This window comes from Hydra vulgaris, chromosome 13 (assembly GCF_038396675.1).
Source record: "Hydra vulgaris chromosome 13, alternate assembly HydraT2T_AEP".
NCBI lineage: Eukaryota > Metazoa > Cnidaria > Hydrozoa > Anthoathecata > Hydridae > Hydra > Hydra vulgaris.
The window spans coordinates 59,603,363-59,624,836 of NC_088932.1; the positions used below are offsets into that span (position 1 = coordinate 59,603,363).

General features: G+C 27.8%; 1 protein-coding gene across 1 annotated transcript in view; it reads left to right on the forward strand.

Moving 5' to 3' along the window:
• The window catches only part of LOC105843703 (uncharacterized), a 72,410-nt gene that overhangs the window by 35,945 nt on the left and 14,991 nt on the right, over positions 1 to 21,474 (forward strand). Inside the window, exons 10-14 of the mRNA XM_065815109.1 lie at positions 96 to 205; positions 1,447 to 1,519; positions 1,613 to 1,695; positions 14,592 to 14,753; positions 15,233 to 15,327. Coding sequence (XP_065671181.1) covers positions 96 to 205; positions 1,447 to 1,519; positions 1,613 to 1,695; positions 14,592 to 14,753; positions 15,233 to 15,327 — 523 coding nt within the window. The remainder of the gene's footprint in view (positions 1 to 95; positions 206 to 1,446; positions 1,520 to 1,612; positions 1,696 to 14,591; positions 14,754 to 15,232; positions 15,328 to 21,474) is intronic.

Sequence of the window (21,474 nt, forward strand, 5' to 3'; positions counted from 1 at the left end):
AAAAGTTTAAAAATTAAAATTGATGTTATAAATTAATCTTATAGAATTAATCTTCAAAGGGTTTTTTTATAAATTGTATTATTTTATTTGTACAGGAGAATTCATCTAATGTGCCATCATCTTTATTAAAGCTTTTGTTTTGTGAAGATGTGCAAGCAATTCGTGAGAAGTGGAAACATTCTACAAAAGAAAGTATGATTCATGAGTAAGTGCTTGATAAATTATGTCATGCAATTTTCGATAACTTTTCAACCCCTCCCCTTCCCCATTAAAACATGTAACTCTTTAGTAATAAGTCTCATACAAGTTGTCACAAAGTTACTAACCCTTTCCCTTCCACTTTCTAAAACATGATGTATTTTTTTGATGACCCTTTAGTGTTAGACTAACTATACTTGATTAGTAAAACACTATATTTGATTACTCAACACTATGCTTGATTAGCCAAGATTATACTAGCATTCATTTCTCAATTATACACATTCTTTTCTTATGTTATAATAACAAATTAAACCTTATACCAACCCTCTTCTGAAACTTATAAATGCAAATTAATAAAATGATTAAACTAACATAATTTCAAGTTTTTAGAAGAGCAACCCTCTTTTTTCTGAAGAACAACCCACTTTTTTCAGAAGACCAATTCTCTTCTTTCAGAAGGCAACCCTCTTCTGAAAACTAATATGCTGATCTTTTTTTTTTGAACTAAAATAGTTAGCTTAATCATTTTGGTAAAATGTTAGTTATATCATTATTTTAATTGTCTAATCAACCCATCACTAGTTTAAAATATTGAAACACTTGATTGGTTGAGATGTGCTTCAAATCAATCAAATTTATTTTTACAATATTTAACTTGCTTTCTTGATGGTTTGTTTATTTTATTTATTTTTTTTTTTGTTGGTGTCTGCGCTAAACAAACATGGGTCATCAGTGATAATACAAGAAATCGTTAAAAAAAGTAATTAAAACAAACAACACAAAACATACTTAGGTTTAGCATAAATAAAAGAAATCATTAAGGAAAGTAATTAAAACAAACAGTAAACTACAAACTTTTAGCATTTTAGTTTACCGTAAATAAACTTTCTTAGTAGACTAAAAAGTAAATAATAAAAAATATGTAAAAAAACCTTTTAAAGCAACATTTTAAAAGTGAACTAAAAAGTAAAAAATAAACTATTTCATAGGACCCAAGCACTTTGTGTACGTACATAAACTGAAATATCCATTAAAGTCAATGACTGAAAATGTTGGATGCCGACATTATTAGTCATATTTTTATTTATGATATTAGTTATTTAATTAAAAAGTTTTGAGAAAAATGTTTTATACTTTTTGTTTTACATTTTATTTACACATTATAAAGTTGCAACTTCATTTATTGTAGAGTACTATTGCAACTTCATTTATTGTAGAGTACTATTGCAATTTCATTTATTGTAGAGTATTATTGCAACTTCATTTATTGCTTGAGTGTGTTTCACATGGTATCAAACACAACGATTCTATTAAAATGGTAATTTTTTTAAAGCTAAATAATTCTATTAAAATTGTCATTTTTAAATTAAAATGCTTTAAATGAGTTGAACAGTTTTTGATTGTTTTTTAGGTTAGTGCTTTTTTTCGTTTTCTTACATTTGAAGAAAGCACAATGTATGTTCGTGATCATCTTAATAAGGTTATCACGCCAAAGTAAGTTCTATGGTTTTTTTTACCATAAATACTATTCAGAATATTTAATTTATTGTTTTACTTTTTTTATCTTTGTAATAACTGTTTTGTCAGTCGTTTCTTATTAGTGGTTTCTATTTTTTAAAAAATTTTATTTGTTGTTAATGTTGATTTTACATTATATTGGTTGGTTGATTAAGACATGTTGAGAAGGAACTATTGATTGATATAGACACATGTAAAGGGTAAACTATTTGAGCGGTTAAAAATGAAACATATGCAGGAGATAATAATATAATAAAAGGAGTTAATAAAATATGTAGGAGAATATTTAGTAGAAATAAATTTAAATTCATGTAATGACTAAAAATTATTTTTCTATCATTTTTTATTTCTATAGTAATTTTTTTTTTTTTAATAGGCAAATTTTAGGAGGTTTTTTCTATTGTTTGTTGTTCTTGTTGTTACTATTTCTTTGTATAGTATGGTTATTAAAAAGTATGGTTATTGAAAAGTATGGTTATTGAAAAGTATGGTTATTGAAAAATATGGTTATCAAAAAGCATGGTCATTGAAGAATATGGTTATTGAAAAGTATTTATAAACTAGGTGTATGAAACAAAAAATCAGCCTATAAGAAGATTTACTTGATCAACATCAATTAACTAAAATGATTTAAGCATCAAGTTTACAAGTTCATAATACAAAAAAAAGTTTATAAAATAACAAAAAAATATTATTGCTAAACTTTAGGGTGTCCTAAAAAACAACATTTTTGATTTATGCTGCCACCTCCTTAATGTATTCTATTTGATAAAAGACACTGGTTTTAAAAAATTTTTGAATAAAAAATATTTTTATGAGTGGTAAAATGAGGAATAGAAAATTAGGTCTTCAACACACTTTGTGTTAACATATGCTGTTTGTAGCTCTAAACTATACTTATAATCTACAGTATTGTGAAAAAGTTAAGAACCACTAAATAAAAAAAAAAAATTTTTTCAAATAAATTTAATTAATTTTTATTCAAAAGATAATAAAATAGTCTTTTTTTTCAAACATATTAAATATAGCATGAGAAAAAAGAAAAAAATTTTTTTTTTGAAAGTTAGTTAATAGAACCTATAAAAAATAAGAATTAAATATTATGTGTTAATTTTTTTTTTTTTTTTTTTTTGTGAAAAAGTTAAGAACCACAAAGAATTTTTTGTGCTAAATGTGGCCGAAACGTCTTTTTAAATTTATTTTTCCCTTTTTTTTAAAATATTCTTTTAATTACCTGAGTTATTACCAAAGAACCAATAAAAACATTTGAAAAAAATTAATTTTTTTAAATACTTTTAAAAAAAGTATTTAATTTCAAACAAAAAAAAATTCTTTCCTTTTGAAAAAATGAGCAGAAAAGCTATTACCTATGAAGATCGTGTAAAAGTGGTGCATTTTCACCAGGAAGGTAAATCCGCTCGCGAAATTGGAAGAATAGTAAAGCGATCACATAGTTCGGTGCTAACAATCATCAAAAGATTCAAAGAGACGAAATCTTACGTTGATCGCCATCGTTCTGGAAGACCGCGTTTGACGACACCCAATGATGATCGCCTTTTAATCAGGTTGGCAAAGAAAAATCGAACCATGCCGTCGCATGAATTAAGAAGGGAATGGAAGCTTTCAAATGGACGTCAAGCCTCTGCATCACTTGTGCGTAGGAAACTATTAGCTAACAATATGTTATGGAAAAAAGCTGTTCTAAAACCGCGACTTACCAAACGACATATAAAAAAGCGAAAAGAATTTTGCCAAAGCGTCAAAGATTGGTCTAAACAAAAATGGAGGACAGTAATGTTCAGTGATGAGATGAATATCGAGGTTGATAACCGAAAAAACCGAATTATGATTCGCAGGCAGCCTTCAGAAAAATATAATCACGATTGTATCGTTCAAAGAACAAAACAAGGTAGCGGGTCGGTTGGAATATGGTGCTGCATGACATATTATGGTCTCGGTATGTTTAAATTATTTGATGGTCGACTCAACTCTACTTATTGTGTCGATATTTTAAATAACAGCTTGTTACCGTCAATTGATGCACTTGAGCAAAGCGTTCCGTTCATTTTTCAGCAAGACAATGCACCGTGTCACAGGGCTAAAATTGTCTCTGAATGGTTCGAAAGTAAAATTATTGAGCATCTAACTTGGCCACCAAATAGCCTAGATCTAAACTGCATTGAAAATCTTTGGAGTTGGCTTGATAAAGAGATTACCAAGAAAGCACCAAGGAGCCTTGAGGAGTTGCGCAATATTTTACCAGCAATGCTTGGAAATGTTCCCAAACATATTTTAGAGAATTTAATAGACTCAATGCCAAATCGTATAAATGAGTGCTTAAAAATTCATGGTAGAATTACGCGGTATTAGGTGGTAAAAATTGTCGTTTTTTATTCTGTGGTTCTTAACTTTTTCACAATTTTTTTAAAATAAAAATTACCTATAAAACTTTAAATACAATACTTATATTTGTTTAAAAGTTTTTATCACTATTATTATTTTTTATTTTGTTTGTCTGTTTTCTAAAATTTATTATTATTATTCTTTTTACCAGAAAAATATATTCGGTTAAAAAAAAATTTAAAAATAAAAATAAATTATGATTTGTTTTTTTTGTGGTTCTTAACTTTTTCACAATACTGTATATTTATAGCAATAACTAGTGATTTTGCCGGTTAACCGGATAGTCTGATATCCGGATTTCCTTTCGAATATCAAATATCAATATTCGAATAATAAACACCAGCTTTTAAATTTTTCGAATTTGTCTTAATATTTACAAACTTATATTAAAATAGGAAAGATGATTCGCTTAGTCAGCGTATTTTTTTAACCAATAAAATTTCTTTGTTTGTAGATTTGGTGGGTTTTTAGTGTTCGCGAATATTCTTTCCACAACAAGTTGTTTTGAGAACATTCTTGTTTAAGTATGTTTCCATTTTTTTCTGCAAAACAATTAGTTTTTAAAATACACGCTAAAAATTAACTTCATAACTTTAATCTTTACTAATCAAGTTAATTTTTAGCGTATATTTTAAAAATTAATTGTTATGCGGACAAACATGAAAGCATACTTATACTTGAATGTTCTCAAAACATCAATGTCGCAACTAAATATTGTATGCATGGTCAAGATTAGAGTGCGATTGCAGGCCTTTCCCGACCAAGCCTAGTATAATATATTATTTTCAGTAAGTTTAAGAAAAATTATTTATTTATTGTGCATTATGATTAACAACAAAATATATAATAAAATGTTTACATTATCATAATACATACAATGCATGTGTGCACACTATTAACAAAAGATAAGGACTTTATTTAAAAACGGATAGTCGGTTAATTGACGGTTAATTGGAACGATTAACTGTTTTTCCAAATGAATAACCGGCGAAATCACTAGCAATAATATATATATATATATATATATATATATATATATATATATATATATATATATATATATATATATATATATATACATATATATATATATATATATATATATTTATATATATATATATATATATATATATATATATATATATATATATATATATATGTATATATATATATAGCTTTAATAGTCTATATAATATACTCCATATTTTTCTCCTTTTGTGTCGCAATCTTTTTTATTTCAATAGTTTTTTATTTTTTATTTGTTGAATCTTTCCATACACATGTCAGTATTAAAGTACGCCTTAATCCCTTAATTTTCTTTATTTGCATTAATCTCCTCTATAGCTAAAATTTTTTAAGGGTCCTATATAATTATTTGTATATATATTTTTTTTGTCATCTATTATTGTTTGTCATCTACAATGATAATCTTTTTGGCAATCTTCAAAAGTCTATTTGTTGATACCATATATTTGTTGATACCATTTATTTCTCATCCCGCAACTTACCTCTGTCGCATTGTTGTTCTGCATCATACCTCTGTCACATTGTTGTAAGGTGCCTCTTTCTCTTTTCTACAATAGTTGCTGCTTAGAATTCGTCCATAAATAACGCAACGCAAATTATATTTAAAAAACAGAAGCATTAGAGACAATAAAAACAGAGATATTAGGCTCTTTTATGGCTTTTTAATTGTAATTTAATTCACAAATTTTCAATTGTAATGAATTAAACCATTGTCTGCTGACTTTTTCTTGTTTTACATTGTTGTTACAAATTTGTTCACCAAATAAAGTGTGACATTTAAAAAAAGGTGTGGGTTGGTGTGTGTGGAGTACATTAAAAAGTAAGTTATGAAGTTTCTGAACTAACAGACTATTTTGCATAAATATACATGTGACCATAAATAATGCATTTTTAAAGAACATTGTCTAAAGTGAAAAAAAATATTTTTTTTTGAAAAAAAAGTTATACCGATATAAAAATATTTGAGGAGATAATTAAAAAATAATCACCTGTTATGTATGTCAGGTCTTTATTTTTGAATTATCTCCATGTATGTATGTATGTATGTATGTATGTATGTATGTATGTATGTATGTATGTATGTATATATGTATGTATGTATGTATGTATTAGAGCCCTGCAAAGGTTTGAAATTTCGAATCGAATCAATTAAGAGATTCGAAATTCGATTTGAAAGATCTCTACATATTCGAATCAAGATTTTTTAAATGAACTTTCAAAAATTATGGGGCTCTAACCATTATTAAAATTTTTTTATATGAAACAGGTTGATATAAGTAAACAGCTTTTCTTATAGGTTATTTATTTTTTAGGAATTCTTCTTTACAGTATGTAGTGTTGAAAATAATTTAAAGTAAAATGAAGATCTTTTGCTCTCTTGCACGGAAATTTTCGTTAATCATAAAGTTTCATATTACTTTAAAAGTCTCAGCGCAAGAAGACCAAAAATCTTCTACTTCTATTTATTAGGAAAATTTAGTCTAGGGGTCATCTATAAAGTGTAATGACTTTATGGATGACCTCTAGATTAAAAAAACACCTGTCAATTATGAAGTAAATATTGTGGCAATTATTCTTTTCAATGAATTTAAAACTCCACAGTGCTATAAAAAAAAGTTTACAATTGTTTTTTTGATTTTGTACATATATTTTACGCTATTAAATTTAAGAAATATTCTTTTATAAGTTTGATTGATGACATACACACAGACATGAAATGATTTCCTTGAAATGATATGATAAAAATGAAATGATATGAAATTTGAAATATGAAAGTTTGATTAAAGAAAAAAAAATTTAAAAACATGTTTGTTACTCTTTAAAATTACTTCTTATATTATTATTACTTCTTAGTTTAATTACTTATTAATTAAAATTACTTCTTATTAAATTCTTATTTATGCAATGGTGGGAATCATTAAGTCATACTTTGAAGTAAAATATCAGTTTTATTTATATAAATTGTGCAAAGCCACTTTACATGTATAAAACTGTCACCTAAATAGAAAGCACATGATTGAACAAAAAAAGTAAGTTGTCAAAACCAGATGTTTTGAAAAGCATTTGTTTAAAAGAATCAATATGCATAAACAGGTTAGTATCAGGATCACAGTGATCACCTTACTAGTAGCTTACATCCAATGCAGCTTGTCACATATCCTGCTGCCAATTAGGGCTCTTTTCTAAGCAAAGGATGAGAGTAGTTAACTCTGAACCTCTGGTCTTATGACTATTTGTTAAGGAAAGGCTTGAGGTTTCTCAATAAAAACACCTATTCTGGGCAGATGTTAACTGCATCCATCTATTTTCTTGTAGATGGCCAACATGGCAAAGTCTTAAAAGTTAACAGGAATAAATGAGTATGCACATAAAAAATGAAATGACATATGCATGTAAACTTCTTGGTAAACATTAAAAACTAGTTATAAGCAAGAGCTCTGTTTTGTTTTTTATTGTTGTTTTTTTATTTCTTATATTTATTTACATTTAATTTAAAACTTATATTTTGAATATTATTATTTCGTAATTAACATTATTTAAATTATTAATATACATATTTATATGTTTTTTTTTTCATGAGATGTTTATAACTTGTCAGAAATTTTTATTATTTACTAAAAAAGTTTTTATTTTTATTTTATATATATATACACTGACGTAGGAACAGGGAGGGGGGAAAAGCAGGAGGGGCAAAAACGACCTCAACTAAAATACTGAGGGGGCAGACACTGCATTTAGCTTTTATATATATATATATATATATATATATATATATATATATATATATATATATATATATATATATATATATATATATATATATATATATATATATATATATACTACCTTGCAAAAGTCTCCGCTCATTTGTAATATTTCAATAAAGTAACAAAAGTTTGCAAGAAAATTGCGTTTATTTTTAATTGTTTATTAAACAATGAATTAGACAGTAAATACAATACATTTTAGGATGATTTTAAATATATAAAATCAATAAAATGTTAATATACAAAGTTGTAAATGTTAAATTTTATTTTCATCAATATGAGACCCCTTGGAGCGTATAACAGCAGCACATAATCTTGTCATTCGGGCTAATAATTTATTCATGGTTTCCGCTGTTATCTCATTCCAAGCTTTTGGCAAATGTTCCCATAGCATTTGCTGATTAATAAAAGATGCTTCACCTGCTTCTCTGATCTTCCGATCCAGTTCATACCACAACTTTTCGATGGGTGATAGATCTGGTGATTGAGGAGGCCAAGTCATAATTTTGCAAACTTTTCCCCTTTCTTTTAGTTTCAAATAATTTTTGCATAATTCAGATGCATGTTTTGGATCGTTGTCCTGCTGCATGATGAATCCTTTCCCAATTATACGACTACCACATGGAATCGCGTGCTTAACCAAAATATTATGGTACATGTGTTTATCCATGGTAGATGTGATTTTAACTAAATCTCCAGTTAACCCATTGCCAAAACATCCCCAAAGCATAATATTACCACCTCCATGTTTTACAGTACTTTGTATACATTGAGGAAGCACTCTTTCATTAGGTAAACGCCTAACATGCACGCGACGTCGGGTACCAAAAAGTTCGAACCTACTCTCGTCTGTCCATAGAACTTTCTTCCAATCTTCTAATCCCCAATTTTTATGCATTTTTGCCCATTCCAATCTTTTCTTCTTATTTACTGCCCTCAACAAAGGTTTACGTGCAGCAACGCGTCCAATTAAGTTGACTGATCTTAGTCTTCTTTTTACAGTATCAGTTGATACTGGCTTTACCCTTGTTTTGTTGAGTTCTGCTGTTAAAATTGTGGCTGGAATTTTTCTATTTCTTTTGCTGGACACAACAATAAACGTATCTTCTTGCCGTGATGTAACTCTTGGTCTTCCAGAACGTGATCTGTCACTGTTGGAACCAATATCATGCAATCGTTGTAGAGCATATTTCACACCTGATTCGGATATTTTTAACTTGGAAGCAATTTTTCTATATGAATAACCTTCTTCACGTAAAATACATATTTTGCCACGAAGTTCTTCACAATATTCTTTCTTTACTTTCACCATTTCTCAAATTCTTTATTAAATTCAAGACAATAAATGCGCACACTAATGCCATTTTCAAGTATAAATATAAACATAAGTCTATTAAAAGCAACCAATTAAAATTACTGAAAACATCCTTACCATGTCGGAAAGTACCATGCTACTGTCAAACCTAAGCTTACAAAAAATATTTTGGTTAAAACTTTTGTGCAGTTTTAAATTTAATAAAGAATACTGAAGAACTTTATATGTATTTTACGTGAAAAAGGTTATTCATATAGAAAAATTTCTGCCATGTTTTTAGCAGCAGAACTCAACAAAACAAAGGTAAACAAAATTATTTGAAACAAAAAGAAAAGGAAAAAGTATGCAAAATTATGATTTGGCCTCATCAACTTTTTATATTAACATTTTATTCTTTTTATATATTTAAAATCATCCTAAAATGTTTTGCATTTACTGTTCCTTTCAAATATCACACATGAGCGGAGAGTTTTTCTCGGTTGTGTATATATATATATATATATATATATATATATATATATTTATATATATATATATATATATATATATATATATATATATATATATATATATATATATATATATATATATATATATATATAGGGCTACCATAGTCCTGATTTTTACGGAGAAGAGCCCAGCGCTAAACTAATTAAAATTAAAACTTTTATCGCGTTCTCCAGCGAAAAGATCAGGACAATGGCAGCCCTATATATATATATATATATATATACATATATATATATATATATATATATATATATATATATATATATATATATATATATATATATATATATATATATATATATATATATGATGTGAAAATCACTTAACAAAAATTTTTCATTTAACACTGTGTTTCATCGATAAAGACTCATCAGAATATATATATATATATATATATATATATATATATATATATATATATATATATATATGGGTCATTCCATGCCAAGTGGTGCAAATTTTATTGAGGTCCCTCAGGGACCATCTCAGATTTTATTGAAATTTTTTGAATTTGTACATATATATGTTAAAAGCATGTTTTGAAAATTTTAGATCAATATCTAATATGGTTCTTGAGAAAACGCTATTTAAGTAGTGGGCTATTTTGCATAAAATTTCACTCTACAAGAAAAAAGGGTTTTTTCATCATTTTTAACAGCCAATAACTTTTGAACAAGTTAGTTTTATACTTCAATTATTATAAGATAGCAAGTGTGCTGTGGATACTTTGAAAATAGAAAAAAATATTATTTCTGGCATCTTAACTTTTTCCATAATGGCGGGCTAAAGTTGATTTTTTTGTTTTAAGAATAAGTTTTTTTGTGATTTTAAAGACCTTAATCTTAAAAACTAGTTACAAAGTTAATACAAATCAAATTGTCTGCTGATCTACATGTGGTGGATAAACATTTTTAAAAAAATCAGTTGATTAAAGAGCTGCATTCAAAAGTTATAGGTCTCCAAAATGAGTCAGATCGAGATTTTCGTAAAATTGATCTGTGATGCAAAGCATCTGTTACCTAAGATGGCACTTTTTTTTTTTTATAAAATTTTTTATACGCATCAATTAAAGACTGTTAATTAATAAAAACCAAAAAAATTAATGGGCGCTTATTTATAACCCCCAAAAGGTAGTCTCTAAAAGTCAGGTAAATTTTCCATAAAAAATTATTACTTTTTAAAAGTTTAGTTATTGTTTCATTTAATTCTATATTACTAGTATGTCAATCTAAAAAGTACTAATAAAACCAAATAAATTGTTGTATTTTAGAACTAATTAATAATAAGTAATATGCCTGAGCTTTCTACTTGCTGTATTGGTAAAGCATTAAATGAACAGTGCTATCTATCTAATAAAAGTAAACGCTACCAAGAACTTAAATATTGAAAAGTAAGTTTCAATATTTAATATCTTAATTTAATAAAAATACCTTAATAACACTAAATAAATAAAAATAAAAATATTTAATAATTATTTCCGTTATTTTTTAGATTCTCTTAGAGTTATCAGTCTTTCATATGCCAAAGATTTTGGTTTAATACCTGGTCAAAAAATTTGCACTAGTTGCAGAAAAGTTCTGAATTGCAAACATAATACAAAAGAAAATGAACTCCAAGAAAAAGAAATTTATGTTGACAACCATACATTAAAAGAAGATCTTAATTCAAGTATTGCAAGTTTTGGATGCTCACCTTTAAAACTTGTTTCAAAAAAAGATAGAGTTGCATATGGAAAGCATAAAATTGATAGCGTAAGAGCTCATACACAAAAGGCTGTTGCCAATGTGCTAGGTTTAGAAATAGCTGCACTTTGTGGAATTGAATCACCCTCAAAAAAATGTTTGAAAAAAACAAACACAGATTTAGACAATATTATGACTCAAATTAAGTCAAAATTTGAAAAAACATTGTCAAATTCTGAAAAAATCACACTTCTTACACTCACTCCAGACAGTTGGTCAATAGAGAAAACTCAGAAGTTTTTTTTTACTTCAAAAAGATCTGTAGTACAAGCCAGAAAATTAAGTAAAAAAAGTGGAATACTATCAAAACCTTCTCCAAAATCGGGTAGAAAACTAAGCGAAGATGTAATTACAGAGGTTGTTCATTTCTACGAATGCGATGAATATTCAAGGGTTTGTCCAGGAAAAAAAGAGTTTGTTTCAGTTAAAGTAGATAGTAAAAAGCAACATATCCAAAAGCGCCTTCTACTAGTCAATATGAAAGAGCTACATATTGAGTTTAAAAAGAAATATAATTATCTTAAAGTTGGATTTTCAAAATTTTGTGAGCTAAGGCCCAAGTGGTGCATTCCTGTGGGTGGTGCTTCTGGTCTGCATGCAGTTTGTGTTTGCCAGTACCATCAAAATGTAAAGCTCCTTGTACAGAAAATTCCTGGAATTTCTGATTACAAAATCTTATTAAAATTAATGGTTTGTAGCATTGAAAATAGAGATTGTATGCTGCATAGCTGCGATAAATGTCCTGCTAAAAAGGTTTTGTTAGACTACATTGACACTTTGTTTACAGAAAAAGAAATTAGTGAAGTTAACTTTTATCAATGGCAAAAATCAAATTACGAGTGCATCATTTTATATCAAAAAGTCAAGCCACCTACTACCAACATTTGAAAACTAATTTAAAAGAAAATCAAGCTTTGGTTCTTCTTGACTTTGCAGAAAACTATAGTTTTCTAATACAGGATGCAGTGCAAGGTTTTCACTGGAATAACAGCCAAGCAACTGTGCACCCCTTTGTTGCGTATTTTATAAAAGATGGAAAACTTGATAGTCAAAGTTATTGTGTTATATCAGATCATCTGAAACATGGAACAGATGCTGTTCATTGCTTTATCGGTAATGTTATTGATAAACTTAAACAATTACAAACATTTGAACACATTATCTATTTTAGTGATGGAGCTGCATCACAATATAAAAATTACAAAAATCTTATCAACTTATGCTACCATAAACACGATTTTGACATGACTGCAAAGTGGCACTTTTTTGCAACATCGCATGGTAAAAGCCCTTGTGATGGTGTTGGTGGAACAGTGAAACGTCTTGTTGCATGAGCCAGTCTACAATCACTAAACGATCCTATTGACACACCAAGCAAAATGTACAGCTGGTGTGTTCAACACGTCAAAGGAATATCTTTTTTTTTTGTTGACAAAGTTTCAATAGAAACACATACTACAAACTTCAATTTGCAAGAGAGATATCGTTCTTGTTCGACAATACCTGGGACACGAAACCACCACAGTTTTATCCCAATGTCACTTACCTCAATAAAAATAAGAAGAGTCTCATTTGATATTATTTGCACTAATGTGGATTTTTCTACTTGCAGAATTTATATTAATAAAATTTCCAGTTACTCACCAGGAGAATATGTGGCCTGCGTTTACGATGCTCAATGGTATTTAGGAAATATTCTTAGTATTTCAGAAGAGCATCAAGATCTTAATATGAAATTCATGAAAAAGTTTTTATGTAACAAGTTTACGTGGCCATGCAGAGATGATCTTTGTTGGGTACCTCTAATGCATATTTTATGCAAAGTGCAATCTCTTAAAGTCCAGTCAAACAGTGGAAGATTTTATAGTATTGACTTAAAAGAAATCAATGAGATTATTTTATTATTTGAGAAATTTAACTTTTTGTAAATTTTATTATTTTTGTTTATTTTCTTAAAAACATTTTGTTTGTTTTTCATTAAAAAAATATTGTATTATAAAGAGGGGAGGGGACAGAGGGGAGGGGACTTTATCTATTGGAATTTAAAAGTTCTTTATCTAAAGGGATTAAAAGACTTTAAGCATTGATATTTTTTAATTGATATTTCATAATAAATAACATTATATAATTCAATGCATTTATTTATTATGTCAATTTCAGAATTTTATGGAAAATTTACCTGACTTTTAGAGACTACCTTTTGGGGGTTATAAATAAGCGCCCATTAATTTTTTTGGTTTTTATTAATTAACAGTCTTTAATTGATGCGTATAAAAAATTTTATAAAAAAAAAAAAGTGCCATCTTAGGTAACAGATGCTTTGCATCACAGATCAATTTTACGAAAATCTCGATCTGACTCATTTTGGAGACCTATAACTTTTGAATGCAGCTCTTTAATCAACTGATTTTTTTAAAAATGTTTATCCACCACATGTAGATCAGCAGACAATTTGATTTGTATTAACTTTGTAACTAGTTTTTAAGATTAAGGTCTTTAAAATCACAAAAAAACTTATTCTTAAAACAAAAAAATCAACTTTAGCCCGCCATTATGGAAAAAGTTAAGATGCCAGAAATAATATTTTTTTCTATTTTCAAAGTATCCACAGCACACTTGCTATCTTATAATAATTGAAGTATAAAACTAACTTGTTCAAAAGTTATTGGCTGTTAAAAATGATGAAAAAACCCTTTTTTCTTGTAGAGTGAAATTTTATGCAAAATAGCCCACTACTTAAATAGCGTTTTCTCAAGAACCATATTAGATATTGATCTAAAATTTTCAAAACATGCTTTTAACATATATATGTACAAAATCAAAAAATTTCAATAAAATCTGAGATGGTCCATAAGGGACCTTTGCACCACTTGGCATGGAATGACCCATATACATATATTCTGATGAGTCTTTATTGATGAAACACAGTGTTAAATGAAAAATTTTTGTTAAGTGATTTTCTTTCAATATATTGCTCTGTACTTTTAAGAACATGAGCACTCTATTTTGTGGAATATTTTTTTTAATTGTTTATATATATATATATATATATATATATATATATATATATATATATATATATATATATATATATCTGTATGTATGTAGGTTCAAGTCTTCTATCCCAGAATTTTTACAAGAAATATATGATGACTTGATGATAGAACCTCCATCTGAGCTAGGATGTGTTGATACTTCACCTCTAAATTCTGTTGTTCAGTCTCCTAGTTCCACTTACTCAAATATTTCTTCTGTTCCTTCTACATGCTGGTATGTATTTTTTTTTTTTTTTTATAATTTAAATGTAATAATTTAAAATAGACATCATTACCCTAAAAATCATCATCAATAAAATACACCATGGATTTCTCTTATTACGCCATAGAAATACAAATTTTTGACAATGTTCTTTATTTATATATTCTCTCAAAATTAAGTTGTGATATGGAGCTGATTTAAAAACTTTTAAACCTGATCAATGAAAAAGTTTATGATAAAAATAAGTTCTTTTACTTTTTTTAAGTCTTTTATATGTTGCTCTTATATGGTTATTTTAAATGACTGTTTTTTGTTATTAGTTTTTTCAATTTAAATTTTTTGTTATTAATTTGTTTAATGTTTTGTTAAAATATATAATACAAAGTTATATATATATATATATATATATATATATATATATATATATATATATATATATATATATATATATATATATATATGCGATAAATTTTTTTTTACCAATTAATCAGCGAAAGAAAATCAGTTAAACGCTTTCCGAGTGTTGCTGGTGAATGTTCCAAGAAGTTTATTGCAGTTCAGTTGAAAACCACTAAGGAAAAGAAGAGTAAAATGTTTAAAATTATATTAAAATATATTATTATATTAAAATAATTTAATATACGTATTATATTAAAATATGTTTACAGTATATAATATATTGTATTAATTTAACTATGATATATGGATATCTTAAGTACAATTATATATATATATATATATATATATATATATATATATATATATATATATATATATATATATATATATATATATATATATATATATATATATATATAGTATATATATATAGTACATATATATATATATATATATACATATATATATATATATATATACATATATATATATACATATATATACATATATATATATATATATGTATATATATATACATATATATATATATATATATGTATATATATATATATATATATGTATATATACATATATATATATATATATATGTATATATATATATATATATATATACATATATATATATATATATATATATATATATATATATATATATATATAATACATATATATATATATATATATATATATATATATATATATATATATATATATATATATATATATATATATATATATGTATGTATATACAGTTGTGGACAAAATAATAGTAGTGGCTAGTTAAACAATGATTTGTGATAATAATTTTATGTAAATATAAATATAAATTAATAAATTTAGGCAGAACAGTAATACAAACACTGAATAATGAAATAGGAGTAAAAAATGTTGGTAACACTGTTCAAATTACTTTAGGGAAGTCCCGAATTTTATATACGAACATATTTTTTTGTAGGTAAAAATAACATATCTGTTGTTTCCTATCAATTTATTTATATTAGCTTTTTGTTTATTTGGTTTTAGTAAGACTAATTAAAGGTAAGATTAATTTTAGTGTTAATTTAATGAAATATATAAAATAATCGTATAAATTTATTTTATAAAAAAAAATTATTGTTCATGCAAATCATTGTAGTGCAGAAAAGAGACAACTAATTAATAAATTAAAACAAGAAGGGTAAACATACAAATTTATTCAAGAGACATTAAGTTGTTCTCCTATGCTGATTAGAAATGCTCTAAAATGGAAAAATGTAGGCAAAACAAGGGGCCGAAAACAAAAAATGACTGAACATGAAGACAGATTGATAAAACGTGCTGCTGTTACCGATCCTTTTGTAACTTCCCGCCATATTAAAGAAGATTTAAATTTAAGTGTTTCTTCGAGAACAGTACGTAGGCGATAGTACAAAATAAGTTATTCCCCAGAAACCCAAGAAAAGTTCCCCTTTTGAAAAAAAGGCATGTGGTAGCAAGATTACATTTTGCAAAAACGCATGCAGATTGGCCTGTTTCAAAATGGTGTAATAATTTGTGGTCTGATGAAAGCAAAATTGTTTTATTTGGGTCATGTGGACGCAGGATGTATGTAAGGAGGCCACCTAACTCTGCATACAAACCGCAATACACCATAAAAACTGTAAAACATGGTGGAGCAAAAATAAATGTTTGGGGTTGTTTTTTCTTATTATGGCATAGGGCTAATCTATAAGATTGATGGTATTATGGACCAAGACATATACCTTCAAATATTACAAAATACCATGTTGCCCTATGCAGAAGAAGATATGCCCCTAAGATGGGTTTATATGCAGGACAACGATCCAAGCATACCAGTTGCAGGGTAAAAAGTTGGTTCATTGAGAATAGGGTTGCAGTTATGGATTGGCCTGCACTGTCACCGGATCTCAATCCGTTCGAAAACCTTTGGACGGATGTAAAAGAGGCAGTTTATAGTCAAAAACCAAAAAATTAGCAGGAGTTATGGCAAGTTGTCCAGAATGCTTGGAACAACATTCCTTTAGAACGTTGTCAAAATTTGATTAACTCAATGCCGAATAGATGCAAAGCTGTGATAAAAAACCAGGGGCATGTGATTAAATATTAATTTTTTACTATTGTTTAATTAAATTTATATCAATAAAAATGCTGTTTTTAACCTTTCCTGTTAAGTAGCTAAATCAATTGAAATGCTTATATTTTATAAAATATTTACATAAAGAATATAAAATTACAGATTAAGTGGGATATTTTCCTTTAATGACCAAATAGCGTAACAAAATCAAGATATGAAGCACAATTAAAATTCATCTTAAATGTAGATTTTTTTAACATTAGGTTGTCTCAGTTTACACTTCAAAAAGTTGCATTTTTATAAGTTAAAAAAAAAAAATGGAGGTGAAACTTTGATAATTTTTTTTCGTGACAAACTTGTAAAAAAAAAGTTTAAAGTAACCAATATAATAGACTTACTTAAATACAAAATTTTATTTTTGTACGACAACAATAATGTTGACAGAACTCTGAAGATTTTGAAAATTGCTGTTTTTAACTTTTTTCTGTTATGTAGCTAAATCAATTAAAACACTGACATTTCATAAAATATATATATATATATATATATATATATATATATATATATATATATATATATATATATATATATATATATATATATATGTATGTATTATGATATTAAATATAGTATAAAATATAAAATTACAGATCAAGTAGGATATTTTCTTTTAAGGGTCTCTTTTTTACAGTTTGGATACAGATTTCTATGCTCTTGCACACACTGTAGCAAAACTTGCTTTTCTTCTTCCTTTGCAGTCATTAAACCATTCTCGATAACAAATTGTCAACAATTCTTCAAATGTTGCTTTACTAAAATGATGCTTGACAATATTAGTGTATGTTTCAATAGCAGCCAGATTATTACTTTCGCGTTTTCTCTAAACCTTTTTTGAACATCAGGATATCAGGGCTACTTATGATTTGTTGGGTTTTTGTTTCAAACACACAATTTGTGAACATGAGCTCTCCAGTTTGGGTACAGCCAGCAGTTGTTCCTTTTCTCCGAATGAAATTAGAATTGCCATATTTTCTTCTTTAGAATTTCTAACATCCATTCCAGGTAATAACTTCCCATCCTAGTGAACGGTTACCATTTCAGTTGTATTATTTTTAAAATCTGATTTTATAGATTCTGCTCGTTCTTTTCTACTTTATGTGCGAATGAATTGAATATACGATTTGTTTATTGAGAAATCATCTCAGCTCAGATCTAGTGCTTCTACTGCAGTCGGAAGTATATAGGCAGAATCCCTTATGCTTAATCCCTTATGTGATGAAGTTCTTCCTTCCTCTTTTGTTGAGGTAGATGGTAAGGGTTTCTTGAGGCTTTCATTGGTGGTGGTGTGTTGATTGTGATGTTCTTGTGTTTAAGAAGCTTAACATCCTGGACTCCCGGACATCCTGGTTCTTTTTATTTTTGTATTTTTATCTGTTCCAAAGCATTTGCTATATCAAAAAAATTATCTAAATTGTTATAAAAGCCCTCCTCATGGTGCTTGTAAATATCTTGTTTATTTTTTTGAAATTTTTTTGCAACTCTCTCCAAGCATGGTAAAGATCTACAAGTTTTTGTATGCCGTTAGGTATAGCTCTGGTAGGGTAGGTATAGCTCTGGTAGTGATGTTAGCTTTTTCCAAAATTCAATACTCTTAAATGGCGAGATTTGCGCTTTCACTAACAGTAAATTTAACTTCGTGAATGTTGAAAAAAAAGAACTGCAAGAATTTGGCGGTTAGACAATGTCTTTGCGCCTGTTATTTGATAACTCACATCACCAACTAAGAAAATATTTTATTTATTGCTTTTTAATTCCATTGCCATTTGTTAAATGTAAAACAATATGCATTAATCATGAGAATAACTGAATCAGGGTATTCTATAACTGAATCAGGGTTGATATTATGTACCAAAGAACCTGCCTCTGCATATAAAAAAATGGGTAGATATCTTTTCTCTTCCTGGTAAACAAATGTGTAAAATCTTCTTATGTACCTTCCTTGATTCAGGCTGATATGGAGTCTTTTATTCCCTCTCGATGATTAAATCATGGAGAAGAGTGAGGAAAGTCATGCCTCACTCTTCTCCATGATTTTCCTCATTGTGCTGCTGTAATTTCCAATTGTAACCATAACTTCCTTATCTCGCCAAAACAAATCGCCAGAAAACAGATGTCTGTTTACTATTGCTAGAAGCTATTCTCAGGTCACAAAATCTTGTATTTTATTTCAAAAATTAGGCTCTGCAGACTTCTGGAGAATTTTAAACAGTGTCTTTTTATAAAGGCAAATCTGTTATTCCACCTCTCTTGCAAGTTAAGATTTTGTTACCTCACCTAAAGAAAAGCTGAATTGTTTGCTAAGAACTTTTTATCAATCTAATCTCTTGATTCCACTAATCATATCCTACCTGATATAGCCCAGAAACAGGTTGATAAATTGTTTGACATTCATATCACTCCAGCTTCAGTATCTAAAGTGATTTCCTGCTTAGATTCTTCTACAACTTGTGGTTCAGACCACATACCTGCTATAGTCTTGCAGAAGTTTTTTCCAGAGCTGTTGTCTATACTTTCAAAACTATTTACCAAGTGCTTATCAGAGTCTTAATTTCTAGTCTGTTGGAAAGTAGCATCTGTTATCCCTATTTTCAAAAGTTCTGGAGAGTGATCTGACTCATCTAACTACTGTCTAATTAGTCTTCCTATCAAGCAAGATTTTTGAATCTTTAATTAACAAACACTTAACCTCTCATCTTGAATCTAATAACTTACTTTCTGATCATCAATATGGATTTCAATCTTTTAATTCTAGTGCTGATTTATTAATGGTAATAACTGATAGTTTTTATTAGATAGATGTGGAGAGGCTAAGGCTATCACTCTCATCATTTCTAAAGACTTTGATAAAGTTTAACATGCTGGTCTTTTCCATAAGCTCTCTTCTTATGGTGTGTCATGTAACATTTAAGATTATTGAATCTTTCCTACAATCATAGTATAAAAGTTGTCCTCAATGGACAGCACTCTTCTTCATTTCCTGCAACTTCAGAGGTTCTTCAAGGTTGTATCCTTGGCCCAATGCTTTTTTAATTTTCATTAATGAGACTCCCTGAAATTCTAACATCCAAAGTGGCATTGTTCGCTGATGATACTGCTATTTTTTCCTGTCTTGAAGCCAACACTCTCTAATCGCTTCAAGGGGGCATTTGAGCTTGAAAAGGATCTCATTTCTACTATAGCATGGGGCTCCCAGTGGCTGGTGAACTTTAACTCAGATACAACTCATTTTTTTCAGCTAATCTTTATTGCAACTTTTCTAGATCTTTCATTCAAACATTCAAAGATTCTAGAGTCATCTACCCTTTGTCTTCTAGGATTAACTCTCACTTCTGATTTTTCTTCGAAACCATATATCAAATCCATTGCAAAATTAGCATCTAAGGTTGCATCATTTTATAGCGTTAACCACTTTCTTATTCCAGATTCTTTTCTTTGTCTCTATAAATCTCAAATCCGTCTTTGTATTGAGTACTGTTGCCATATCTAGAGTGGATCTTCGAATGATGCCCTTCCTCTTTAAGACAAAGTGCAAAAATGCATTGTAAACTTAGCCATACCATTATACCATTATCTCATTGTTGTAATATTGCTTCTCTTTCTCTTTTCTATAAATACTATAATGGGCACTGCTCTAAAGAGCTAGTGCCTTTTGTACCATCTACTATAATTCATTCTCAACTTTTTACATGCTATTCAATTAAGTCTCATCCTTTTATAGTGACTGTTCCTAAGTGCTTCAAAAATTCGCATTTGTCAAGTTTTTTTCCTCGAACATCAATTCTCTGGAATTTGCTCCCAACATCTTGTTTTACTGATTCATATAATTTGCAATCTTTTAAGTCTTCTGTTAATCCTTATCTTGTTTTATAAACTTCATCTTTTCTTTTCCAGTAACTTCCAACTCTAAGAGTGTTTTTTTGCAGCCTTGTTGTAAGTTAAGATGTTTAAAGAAAACAAAAAGGAACACTTTTATAAGAATGACACAAATGTTGTCTGGACCACAAGCCGTAAATTAGTTTAATTGAGATATGGTTTTAACAACATAAGCAGGACTGATTTGATTGATCTAAAAATGGGTTAACCTGTTTAAATGGGTTGGAAGAAAGAGTATGACCTTAAGATTCATGGGTAGAATTAGTTCTTTGCAAATAGTTAAGTCTTATCCTTGGGAAAGGTAAT